The 13,950-nt window shown below is 44.6% G+C and overlaps 1 protein-coding gene across 1 annotated transcript in view; it reads left to right on the forward strand.

Moving 5' to 3' along the window:
• Window positions 1-13,031: 13,031 nt before the first annotated feature.
• The window catches only part of PPM1E (protein phosphatase, Mg2+/Mn2+ dependent 1E), a 388,390-nt gene continuing 387,471 nt past the window's right edge, over window positions 13,032-13,950 (forward strand). Inside the window, exon 1 of the mRNA XM_068268637.1 lies at window positions 13,032-13,443. Coding sequence (XP_068124738.1) covers window positions 13,262-13,443 — 182 coding nt within the window. The 5' untranslated portion in view covers window positions 13,032-13,261. The remainder of the gene's footprint in view (window positions 13,444-13,950) is intronic.

The following is a 13,950-nucleotide window of genomic DNA, read 5'->3' on the forward strand; positions in this document are numbered from 1 at the left end:
AGAGAATCAGAATTATCCATGTTACAGGGCACGACTTCTGAAACATTCAGAGGACAGGGCTGGAGTTCCTCGGCTGTTACAACACTGGAGAGGGACTCAACAACATTGGTTAAATCAGACTGTGTACAGGGCAAGGTATCTAAGACACTTGCTGACGAGGACAATATTTCAATGACTTCTGCTTCATTAGACAAAGATTCATCAAGTTTATTTAGAGTGGACTTTAATTCTAAGACAGCTGCTAAACAAGTGAATATTGCTGCAACACCCACTGAGGTAAGCAGTGCCTCAGAGTCTTCTGCTAGAGGGTTTGAAGTATCCAAAGTACTGGGTGAAGCATAGGACTCTGCGACCCCAGCTTCACTGGACAGGATCACTGAACAGTCCATATTGCAGGGCAAAACCATGGAAGCACCTGCTGGACAGCATAAGGATTCTGTGACCTGAGCTTCATAGGAGAGATCTACTGCACAATTCATGGTACAGGGCTAATTTACTGGAACATTTTCTGAACAAGGTAATAATTCTGTGATTTCAGCTTCACATAGCAGATGCTCTGAGCTATTCACGATACAGGGCAAATTTACTGGAACATTTTCTGAACAAGGTAATAATTCTGCGATTTCAGGTTCACATAGCAGATGCTCTGAGCTATTCACGAAACTAGAGCGAGGTGTAGAAACAGGAAGATCAAGACACAATGTTTGCGCATCTGAATCACCATTCATTTGTAAAATTGGGAATTCAGATGTTGGGGTTCTGCGGTTTCTAGGCAGGATTGCTGGGACTCAGAAGATAATGTAATGCATCTATTGGCATCTGCTGGATCAGACAGGAGTTGAACTTTATTAACACAGGTAATTTCTGCAGAAGTGTTTGCAGAGGCAGGCAAGATTTTTCTGATGTCTGTTTCACTGAACAAAGAGTCATGAGTACTGGCTAGGCTGGACTCAGAAGTCAGCAGGACCTCTGGATTCTCTTCTGAGAAATGTGTGCAGGGCAAGGTTAAGAAAGTATCAGTGGCTTCTGTTTTACTGGGAAGTAACACTGAGTTATCCATGGTACAGGGTGGAATTGCAGGAACTTCAATTTCACACAAAAAGAGCTCCGAATCACCTGCTGAATCAGCCAAAGGTGCTGAAGCAGGCGGGTCAGAACGCCAAATTTGCAAATTCGGAGTCACATAAAAATCATCCAAAATCAGTTCCCACACATCAATCAATGGAGCCACAAAGTCATACCTACACACCCCAATCTCTATTAGGTTATAGGCCGACTTAATGCATGCATTCAATACTAATTCACTTTTTGCACTGTAAAATTGACAAAATGAACTTGAATCATTCTTCCATTCACAGACCAGGGCTTCCATCTCTCTCTTCTCGAATGGAGGATCCCATGCATACTTAACAGCTGAACATTCAGGCTGATCGCAGTTTGCAGATATGATTGTGGCAGGAACATGTATTGGGTTAATTAGCAGGTGATTGGCAGATTCCTTATTCTTAAGAATCTCCAATACCTGTAGCAAGTGTTGAACTGTAGTGTATGCAAACTTCCCTTGGTTCACAAATAAGTTGATTTGTTCAATACTCTGTAATATCTCCTCATAATCATACTCAGATAATTATTTTAAACAAAAATCTTTATTTTCCCTAGCCAGGGATGAAAGTTCATTAGTAGTTTCATAAGTCCATTTAACTCCCCTGAAAGACCATTGCATTTCATTATCCGTTAAAGGCAGAATCTCATTACAGGTCTGATGCGCAGTCGCTAAAGATAACGACTCTGCTGCCTTTGGTGATTTATTCAAAGCTGCAGGAAAATTATCAGTAACACTCTCTGCTTGCCGATTATTTTTACAAGCAGTTGAAGGAACAGCTGATTGACAAGCTGCCAGGAGCTCATTAAAAAGGTAAGGCAAATTAGTTTTGCGCAGCCAGTTATGGATCACAAACGCTAGAAATTCCAGCGGTCTCTCTTTCAAATTGGTATGATCGAGGACATCATAAGCCCACTGAAACAATTCCCCTTTAAACAAGATATAAACTAGCTGGAGTGCCCAGGTTGAAAAAGGAGTCGCTTGGAGATCGGGATTGGCCAGGAACCTGGCACATTCAGAGAAAAACTCATTTTCTGTTTCAGAGTTAAGTTCTTCAAATTTCTTAAAGGAACAGGAACCATAATTAACAGTGTCATACTTTCTGGGAATCCCCCCCACAATGGGCATTGGTAATGGGGTTATCATAATGTTAGGCTTGGTGGTGTATTCTCCACAGTCAGCATGCAACGTATGAGCTGACGTGAAGGAGGTACACACACTAGCACAAGGAAACAGGATATCCCTAGTATAGTGGAGGGGAGGACTGACTCCAATAGGAGATTGTGGCGCACAGAGCCGGTGCAGATCCGACAGCCACAAACAATACTTTTGCGATAATGTCTCAGCGCAAGGTAGCGCTGAGCGCATAAACCATAACTGAGGAGATCAGGACAGGTAGACAGAATGAACGCTTGCTAGCTAGCCCCTACTTAGTGACAACAAGCGTCCACAACAAGACAGACTGGAATGAGGCAGCCAATGCGTTGCAGCGATGGTGTGCCTCACAAAGACAGTACAGGATAGTCAGGAAATAGCAGGATCAAGATAGATGAACGTAACACAGACAAATATACAATAAGTATGTTTTCCTAGCGTATTACAATTACAGCTATCAATGAAACTATTTGTAACGTCTGACTAACATATGTATATATCGGCAATGAACCGATATATGACATAAGCAGGAACACTGACTAGGACTGGAGCAATACAGGGAACAGGACTCAGAAGGATTCGCTATCTCTTCGCAGAGTTGAACGCAATCCACAAACGGTAACAGAACAGGATTCAGAAGGATTCGTTATCTCTTCGCAGAGATGAACGCAATCCATAAACAGAACCAGGAGCAGGATAACTAACTCAGCACGGGTGATCACGATACGCGCAAACTACCAAAACGTGCTGGAAAGCTGACTAACTGAACACAGGATATAAACAGTTCGTGTCTGTATACATCAGCGACACTGATGTATCAACGTAACACGAATACAAGGAAAATAACAAACGTGCTGGTATGCATATATATTGGCAATTAACCAATATATGATGCAAGACCAGCAAAGTATCTTTAGAACAAGAAACACGATCTGGGGCTGAAGCAACAGCAAGACAGGCTTAAACTGAAGAAATGATAACCCGAGGAGTCCTGCAGGAAGCAGATCTTTATACTGAGGTCATCCAATGGGAGCAGACATGCAGATTCCCACACAGGCGAATGATAATCAGTCACAAGCTGAAAGCAGGGAAAGGCAGACAAAGCTATGCAGCTTGCATGGAAAGAGATCAGAATTGCCTGAGCTGCAGCACCACTACTGCCAGCAGTACCTGCTGCAGCAGCGATCATGACAGCATCACCGCCAGCCAGGCCACAGAATCACTGCCAGGCCTTTCAATCCACACAGTATTGCCAGCCAGGAACAGCAGCCAGTAGAGGAGAATTCAGAAGCCAGGTGAGAGGTGTCTACCATATTAAGGGGGCAATCTGCCCATTTATGTGAAATGCTGTCTATTTATGTGCCTTATGACTGCTGAATTTGTCTTGTTGGTGGCCTCATGATTGCTGAATTTGTCTTGTTGGTGGCCTCATGATTGCTGAATTTGTCTTGTTGGGGGCCTCATCAGTGGCGTAGCTAAGGAGCTGAGGGCCCCGATGCAAGTTTTACTATGGGGCCTCCCCAAACACTCTATACATAACAATTGATACGGCGCACCAAAACCTGCCAATGGCAACTACAGTGTCAGGGGTGCAAGAGGGGGATGGGGAACAGTGTGTTAATGATTACTACTATTCAAAGTATCTATAGAAGTGATTATTATGAGCACAGGGCCAATACAGAGCTAATACTGTAGTTGAAATGAGCGCCCTTCGGGGCCCCTCTGGCCCAAGGGCCCCGATGCGGTCGCTACCTCTGCACCCCCTATTGCTACGCCCATGGGCCTCATGATTTGTTGGGTGCCTCAAGATTTCTGAATTTGTCTTGTTGGGGGCCTCATGATTGCTGAATTTGACTTGCTGGGGGCCTCATGATTGCTGAATTTGTCTTGTTGGGGGCCTCATGATTGCTAACTGTGAGACTATGGGAAAAGCTGAATCATAATCATATGAGACAATAGCCTTAAACCTACTTTTTTAGCTTTTTAAAACAGAAAATTAAAACGGGGGGGAGGGGGTTTCGAAAACAATACATTTTTCAGGAGTAGGATGGATGAAATAGTTTATCTTCACAGTTTATTTTCAACTTGGATTTTCCATAATGTTCACGTATGAGTTAAAATGTTTGTATTTAGTTTAAATTGCTGTTGACACTTTGCGATAGATAAGTGACTTTTGGGTTGCAGTTTGGGCACTCGGCCTCCAAAAGGTTCGCCACCACTGTCCTAATCTAATGTCCCACCATTGGTAAGTTAATGTAAATTTGTCTCCACCCGTGACCACACCCACATTTTGGTCCATGACCACACCCATTTTTCAGCGCAGCCGCACAATGTAGCTCCATTTTTCGGCTAAGCGCGCCGCACGTTGTCTTCCTGATTGGGGGGGGGGGGGGGGGTCTGTGGATAATCAGCACCGGGTGCCAAATACCCTAGGTACGCCACTGCTCATGATTACTGAATTTGTCTTGATAGGGGCCTCATGACTGCTGAATTTATCTTGTTGGGGGTCACATGATTGCTTACTGCAAGACTATGGGAAAAGCTGAATCCTCATCATCATATGAGACAATAGCATTAAACCTACTTTTTTAGGTTTTTAAAACAGAAAATAAAACTGGGAGGTTCTAAAAAAAATGAATACATTTTTCAGGAGTAGGATGGATGAAATTGTTTATCTTCACAGTTTATTTTCAACTTGGATTTTCCATAATGTTCATGTATGAGTTAAAACGTTTGTACAGTAGTTAGTTTATATTGCTGTTGCCACTTTGCGATAGATAAGTGACTTTTGGGTTGCAGTTCGGGCACTCGGTCTCCAAAAGGTTCGCCACCACTGTCCTAATCTAATGTCCCACCATTGCTAATTTAATGTAAATTTGTCTCCACCCGTGACCACACCCACATTCTGGTCCATGACCGCACATAGTATGTACAGTATAAGCTGTTCTCTAGTGCCTGCACTGTGTGCTGATCTACCTCCAGTGTGTACAGTATAAGGCCTTTACTGATTGTAAACCAGCTGTATTGTATGCTGATCCCTGCTACTTTCAGTATGTACAGTATTGGCTGTAAAGCCTGGTACACACATACAATTTTGATTACCCAATTTTAGCTCTGTTCATCAAATTCATTGTCTGTTGGCCCACTTACTGCTTTGGGGTGGTAAAATTGGTCAGTGGTTGACCAATCAAAATTGTATGTGCGTATACATCTTTGATCTATGCCTACACTGATTGTAAATTATCTAAATAAAGGACAGGGGGCTCCATCCAATATTTCGATGGGCAGGCCCGTTATCTGTAGCTTACACCGCTGCTAAGTTCATATACATTTGGCCCCACCCAAGGCCACACCCACTCACTGCATGGCAACGCCCATTTTTTTGCCACGGCGCACGCATATACTCCCCACCTATTGCCCACAGGTGCCCCCGATCTCCAAGGACCCTAGGAACGCCGCTGTTCTCTAATAAAGGGGCACTATGTACTGAGGGGGTATTACTACTCTTTACTGAGGAGTCCGTACCTAGGTTCTCTCTTCTTAAGGGCCACTATTGAGCGGCACTATGTACTGAAGGGGTATTACTACTAAGGGGGTTCTTTACTGAGAGGGCATTACCTAGTAGTAGTAGTAGTAAGGGGGGCATATTATACCTAAATCAGATTTAAGGGGGCTCTATACTGAGGGTATGTATCTAGTCTGCTTAGGGGGTACTATTTACTGAGGTGGCAGACATGAGAAGAAGAGAGTAGTGGCAGTGAGCAATACAAACGTACGGGTATAAAAAAACAAAAAAAAACAAATCTTGTATCATTGTATTTTTTTCATTTAACAGGCAGAGTATGCTAATATCACCTTATATCAGGGCTGCCCAATGTGTCGATCGTGATCTACCAGGACTACTGAGTAGATTGCGAATGACTTTTGAAAATAGTGCGCCGGACGCTGACTGTTCAGCTCCGGCGTACCATCTAATCGTACTGCCCTACTTAGAGCAGCACTTAGCCTTCAGAGGAAGAGAAGGGAGAGCCGGGGGCGGACCTTTTACCTCATTCCTTCCAGGCCCGCCCCACTTCCTCCCCAGCCACCGCTCAGCCTCTCTCTGGGAGCCTTCTCGCTGTTGCTACACCCGGGTTCGGAGACCTCAAATCAGCGGCGACCGCAGTGCAGAGGAGAGCGGTGGCATAGCAACGGCGCATATACGCGCTCTTAGGTCTCTGAGCCCAGCATGCAGCCCCAGCAAGCGTGATCCAAGTGTGGAAGAGAGCAGCGGCTGCAGAGGAAAAGGGCGGCCAGTGGAGGGGGAGGGGCGGGGATGCAATACCTGGCTACCTACACTGGTCACATATCCCTGGCTAACTACACTAGCCACATATCCCTTATCCCTGGCTACCTACACTGGCCACATATCCCTGGCTACCTACACTGGCCAAATATCCCTGGCTAACTACACTGGCCACATATGCCTGGCTACCTACACTGGCCACATATCCCTGGCTATTTGTACTAGCCACATATCCCTGGCTACCTGTACTGGCCACATATGCCTGGCTACCTATACTGGGGGCACCCATGCCTGGCTAGCCTGTATTGGGGGCACCTATGCCTAGCTACCTATACTGGGGGGCAGGAAAGTCCACTTGATAATGTGGTAGTGGGGGCAAGAAATCTGCCTTTGCCCAATCATGATGGGGGGGGGGGGGGGGAGATATGCAAAGTTTCAAATTTTAAATGTTAGTAGATCTCTGGGGCTCGGTAAGTTTCAAAGTAGCTCGCGAGTTAAAAAAGTGTGGGCACCCCTGCCTTATATGATAGAATCATCTCCACCAGCATCCAATATTTGGAACTATTTCCAAATTGCACAAAATGAAAATTGTGCTAACTGCAACCTGTGTTTAGCAAAGATAACCTGAGGAAGAGAGTCCCATACCGCCTCAGCAATGTGGAAACATTTCAAAGCCAAACATTTGTCCAAATTTCAGGAACTGAAAGGTACACGTTCACCAGCACCAATGTTGCCTCCAGCTTCGCCATCAACCTCAAGCCCTCTGTCTGTCAGTGTGGATTTACCATCTGAAGACAAATACGGCCCAGCCCAAGATGAACTAGCTTCTGTTGAGAGCCCTGCATCAACGTGTAGTCCAGCTACTAGTTCAGAATCAGCTGATTCATCTTTTACATTCCATTCAAACATCCTCTAGTGAAATGCAAAGCAGTACCACCAGAGCCGGGACAAGGTCCTCCAGCACCCAAGGCTGAGACACCAAAGTGCGCCCCTCCATCCCTGCCACCCGAGCCATCAAACACTGATTGCTATTAGACTAAGAGGCGCCACAGGGCCCACAACCTCCCCAACACCTTAATATCTAGTTATCTGGCTTGCAGTCACTGCCATGTATCCCCTTTTCTTATTTCTTTCTGCTTCAAACACAATTAGGAATGAGAGCTGAATGAATTCTGCGCCCCCTCCTACACTGCGCCCTGAGGCTGGAGCCTCTCCAGCCTATGCCTCGGCCCGGCCCTGAGTACCACCACCTTCTTCTAACCAATGGACTATGGCAGCCTTTCTTGACAAAATGCAAAGATTTCAACTTGTGGATATGGATATGGATAGGCTGTGGATATGCTGGAACCTCTGGCTACATTGCTTCTGAGGTAAGGAACACAGGTTTCTTTTTTCTTGTCAGGTTTCTCACCATAAACTAGACCTATATCTTCCTGAGTGGCCAGTAAAGTTGTATCTGTGCATCCTGGCCATCCCTTGCCACTGCTGCCCACACTAACAAAGCTTCAGAAACCCTCCATGGCCCCTTGCTGTTCTGGAACTTCCCCTGTGTGCAGATATAATTGCACACATCATGTTCTGAAGTTTCCAGACTCTGGGGACTTCCACCCTCAGCCTAAGTACTATTCACAACAATGGAGTGTGTGTGAGGAGGTGCAGATAGGAACAGTTAGACATTATGAATAGTGGCCCTTGATAACCAGTTTCTTTTATTTCAATTGTATATAATAGCTGAGGAGGCGTACGGTGCTGGCGTGGACTGGTACTCAGTTGGCATCATAACTGAAATGATTACTGGAACATCCAAATACCAGTCTAAACTTTTTGCTCCTTTGGACACCAGCACTAAAAAGTTTATCAAGTATGTAAATTGTTAATTGCATACATTTATGAATTTATTTGTTTTCTTTAAAAAGAGAGAAGATTTAAAGGAGAATTCTTTATCCGCAGCTGCTTCATGAAGACCCCAGCGGATGTTCTGGAGTGAATGGTGACATCCGGAGGCATCGGTTCTTCAGAGAAATCAACTGGGATGACATTGAAGGCCTGAAGGTTATATTCCTTATATTCCTCATCCAGTAAGTATATTCCCAAAACCTTAAACAACTTTTGGTAACCACTGGTAACCACTGGATAAATTATATTTACATGCACAGTATAGCAGACGCGTTAGCACTTTCTCTGAAAGCCTCACTTGTAACAGTCACTGATGAGTACTTCTGTTTCTACCTCCTACAGCCCACAAAGAAACATCAGAAGAGGAACATCAGCCTGGAGGAGATGGTGGTGTATCTACAGTTGTGAGCTGCTCCAAAGGACTGCATTTGGCATACATACAGTAATCATCAGTAGTAATAGAGATCATTTGAAGTCTTTTTGTTGCTATGGGTTTTTACACTTTTTTATGCTTAGGACAGTAAAAACATAAAAAAGTGTAAAAACCCAAAGCAACAAATAGACTTCAAATGATCCCTACTATAACTGATGGTTCGCGACAGGCTAAAACAGTGCAGGAAATCTGGGTGCACCATGTGCCGCCAGAGACCGTAATGTGAATTAGTTTTGGGGGGGGGGGGGGCGCACTTGGGCAGCTCAGCCTCTGTTGGTGGTGGACCTAGTCCTGGCCCTGCGCTTGAGGTAAGTTAACCTTCATGTTTTAACTGGTTACAGATTATTTTATATCTTAAAAAGTTGGCCCTGTCCTCTTCCTCTGTACTCCTGCTCAGAGAGTAACTTTCTGTATTCATTACTATCGCCACAGCGCAAAAAAGGTCTCATAATTTATCATGTAGTTACTCTCTGCTATGTGTGTGAGAAGGCTTTTACCATTCCTATGTAAACCCCCCCCCCCCCCCCCCCATACACACACAGGGACGGATCTAGGGCGGGGGGGGGGGCAAGCGGGTATCTTGCCCCAGGCGCAGTTTGTTGAATTCTTAAAAAGGCGGTAAAATGAATGGCAGTTTAGGCGCCAAAACCTGACCTTGCCCCAGGCGCAACTTGGTCTTGATCCGTCCCTGCACACACACACACACACACCTTTATATGGAGGTTAGAAGAAAAAGACAATGAGAAATATTTTCTCATTGCATGCAGGGAAGAGATCCATATGACTTTTTTGAGCACACTGGAGGATGTGGAAAGGGTTAAGTACTTTATAACAGACTGAGCAGGGTAGAACTCTGTAGAATTGTAGCTGTAGTGCTGGACTCAAAGAGTCATTTTTATCTGCAGGAAAAAAAGGAGGTGGGAGGAGTCAAGATATCTCTCATTGAGAAAATACTGCCCCCACTTTCCTGGAGGATTCTAGTCCTGTGACTTACATTTCTGAAGGGAATTATCCTAGAAGGGCTGCACCAATATGAACAGTGCAGGAGTAATGGCATAATCCCTGTTTCACTTTTAACCACCCTGGCGTTCTGATTAAATCGCCAGGGTGGCTGCGGGAGGGTTTTTTTTAAATAAAAAAAAAACTATTTCATGCAGCCAACTGAAAGTTGGCTGCATGAAAGCCCACTAGAGGGCGCTCCGGAGGCGTTCTTCCGATCGCCTCCGGCGCCCATAATAAACAAGGAAGGCCGCAATGAGCGGCCTTCCTTGTTTTGCTTACATCGTCGCCATAGCGACGAGCGGAGTGACGTCATGGACGTCAGCCGACGTCCTGACGTCAGCCGCCTCCGATCCAGCCCTTAGCGCTGGCCGGAACTGTTTGTTCCGGCTACGCTGGGCTCGGGCGGCTGGGGGGACCCTCTTTCGCCGCTGCACGCGGCGGATCGCCGCGCTGCAGCGGCGATCAGGCAGCACACGCGGCTGGCAAAGTGCCGGCTGCGTGTGCTGCTTTTTATTTCATTAAAATCGGCCCAGCAGGGCCTGAGCGGCAGCCGCTGGCGGTACTGGACGAGCTGAGCTCGTCCAGACCGCTCAGCTGGTTAATAGGAATGTATAATGCAGCAAGGTAGAGCTAAGGTTTTAATTGTATGCGTGCTTCTCTGAGATTTTGTTGCATGAACTGCTGAGTAACTCTGAGGGCTGGAACCCACAAGAGCGGTTTTTTGAGCATTTTGGCAGCGCTGCGATACGCTAGCGTTTTGCCAAAACGCTCAGCTGATGTTAATGGATGGGACAACTTCCACAGGAGCGTTTGCGTTTCTGGGAAACGCAAACGCAGGACCTGCAGCATTTTGGGAGCGTTAGCGCTTCAATGTAAAGTATTGAAACGCTAGCAGAAACGCTCAGCAAAACCTAAACTGAGCGGTTTTGCTAGCGTTTTGCGGTTCAGCACACTGTAACAAAATTAAAAATAATTCACAGGACCAATCAGGATAAAAACGCGAAACGCAAAACGCTACACAACCGCTGAGCAAAAAAATACACTGTTGCAAAACGCGACCGAAAACGCGCATGAATCCGCTTGCAAACCGCTCAGACAAAACGCTAGCGGTTGCGTTTTGCGTTTGCGGATTTCAGTGGGTTCCAGGCCAGAGGCCAGAAACCCACTAGGAGCGCTTTTCTGAGCACTTTTTTATTTGAAAAGCTCTTGCTAATGTAATGCTATGGGTGTGATCCCACTAGAGGGATGTGATTTTTTAAAAATCCCCCATAGCATTGCATTAGTGAGAGCTTTTTCAAATCACTAGCGCTAAAAAGCGCTCCTAGTGGGTTTCTAGCGTACATCAAAAAATCGCGTCTGTAAAAAAGGGCGCGTGGTGTAAACGATAAGCAGTATTATCGTTTATAAAAATATTGTGTAGAATTTCGTTTACAAATAGTGTTTTAAGAATTTATAAATCATTAAATAATGTGTATGAGATCGGCAATTCTTAAAACGTTAATCTTCCCTGTTTCTAAACTGAAACTTATATTTACGTTTGTTAAAAACCCTCCCTGTACCTATCCCTAACCCCTAGACCCCCTGGTGGTGCCTAAACCTAAGACCCCCCTGTTGGTGCCTAAACCTAAGACCCCCCTGTTGCTGCCTAAACCTAAGACCCCCTGGTGGTGCCTAAACCTAAGACCCCCTATGGATAATAATGTTTTACAAACATAAATAAATAAAAAATGTAAATAAAAAAATGTAAATCATTTTTTGGGTGGATAATAATGTTTTAGAAATAGTGATTTAGTATCTTTATAAACGTTATTCGTCACGGGCTCATTTTGTAAAGTTAAATCATCACAAGCACAGTTATACAACCTTAAAAATCTCCGGGCGCCGTTTGTAAAACGTTAATAATCTCCGGCGCCTTTTTTTCCCCTGTTCGGCGCCCATTAAACGATATTTATAATGGGAGTGAATGGGGCGCCCTTTTTGTCCACTTGTCTCATGCGCCCAAATCTCCTGCTTCCTGGTTTCTAGCCATAGAGTAAAATAGGTAAGTTTGAACTATTATGGTGTCTCTACAGAGGCAAGCAGTTCTAGGCTTTTCATTAGCTAACAACATGTATTGCTAACAACATGTATTTCAAACTGCATAAAGGTGCCCACTGATGAAACAATCTTGATTGTACAATCTTAAAGGGACTCCGAGCAGTGCAGAAACTATGGAAAGATGCATATCATTTTAAAGCTCTCTTTCTCCTCTTTCCAATGATATATAAACCACCGCCCTACGCCTTTTAGTTTTCGCTATTTTCGTGATTGAAATTGCAGCGGCCGTGATTTCAATCGCGAAAATAGAGAAAACTAAAAGGCGTAGGGCGACGATTTAGGTGTCGCCAGAAAGAGGAGAAAGAGAGCTTTAAAATGATATCCATCTTTCCATAGTTATATTGTATTACACAGGACAACACTTTCCCCAGTGTCAGCAGCTCCATTCAGCAGAATGGAGCTGCTGACTTTAGGAAAAAGTCGCCCTGTGTAATACAAGTAACTATGGAAAGATGGATATCATTTTAAAGCTCTCTTTCTCCTCTTTCTGGCGACACCTAAATCGTCACCCTACGCCTTTTAGTTTTCTCTATTTTCGCGATTGAAATCGCGGCCGCGGCAATTTCAATCGCGAAAATAGCGAAAACTAAAAGGTGTAGTGCGGTGGTTTATATATCATTGGAAAGAGGAGAAAGAGAGCTTTAAAATGATATGCATCTTTCCATAGTTTCTGCACTGCTCGGAGTCCCTTTAATCTTACCACTTTTATGCAATATAAGGGCTACCTAAAGTATCCATTTAAATAAAGTATTTTCACTCGGTTTAACCTTCCCTTTTACTACATAGATTTATTATTATAACAAAAAGTGTACCATTTGTGGGCACCTTAACATGTATTACACTTGCTAGTCATGATTACTGTTTTTTTTTATAATAACAAAAAAATAAATAAATACTAAAGTAGTAAAGAAGCAGCTTGCAAATTGCCAATTTTGTGTGTTTTGTTGGTTAATATCTGTGCCTTTTGCTTTTATTCCAGCTTTATTTGCTTTAGTTTCATGCAGAATTTGTGAGTTGATCAGTCTTTTGGTAAAAAAGCACACAGGGAATAGGCATGACTATGCATCTATGATAAACACCAAACGCAGGTTAGTATGATTTTTTCATTTATGATACAATGTGATTATTGTCAGACCAACTCCAGCTATTCCTCTGCAAGCACACCCCCATGTCACATGACTGGCTGCTGTCGTCAGAGCTGTTCTCTACTAGGATGCACGAGAAGAGTGCTGTGTGCCAGTGCAGCTGCTAGTCCTTCATCCAGCATCTCTGCGCCCAGGAATGAGAAGCGATGTCCGGCGCATCCAACGAGGAGAAAACCTGCCGCAGGTTTCTGGAGCTTTTCCTGGGAGAGTTCAGGGGACCCTTCGGGGAGGAGGACCCTATCCCATTCCGTCCACTGCCTGATCATATCACTCCTGAGGAGGTGGAAGGGGAATGCCTGGACCTGTGCCTGCAGCAACTCTGCAAATAGTTAAGTGTTTCTGTTACCTTCTGTGATGCTTCTTTGATAACCGCTGTGGGTTAATGGCATGATGGGGCTGCTTTGGACTTAGGAGAAAGTAGCACATGACTGCACAGGGATTTAATGTGGAGCCTTAATTGCTATAAATAGACAATAAAGAGCTCTTGCAGAGGACGTGCAGGGACTTTGCATGCATTATTACACGGAGGTGGCAGTAGTGACAGAATCAGGAGAGCTGTCAGTGCAAGGATGGGGAGGGAAGACAGAGGAATCTATTACGTAGCATAATGCTTTGTGCTGTACAAACGAGTAAAAGGCAAGATGCTAAAGCGGAACAGGTGCACTGTGCATCGTTCCATAATAAACCCTGTTGCCCTGCTGTGTCTCATTTGCATAGCAGAACACGATGACCTGGAATAGGGAGATGTAGAAGACGTTGAGTTAAGAGCTATCATTCCCCTGTATAAAGCTCTTGTTACATAATTCTTCTAAGATCATCGACATCCCCAGCCAGC

Source organism: Hyperolius riggenbachi, chromosome 2 (genome assembly GCF_040937935.1).
Source record: "Hyperolius riggenbachi isolate aHypRig1 chromosome 2, aHypRig1.pri, whole genome shotgun sequence".
In the NCBI taxonomy this organism is placed as follows: domain Eukaryota; kingdom Metazoa; phylum Chordata; class Amphibia; order Anura; family Hyperoliidae; genus Hyperolius; species Hyperolius riggenbachi.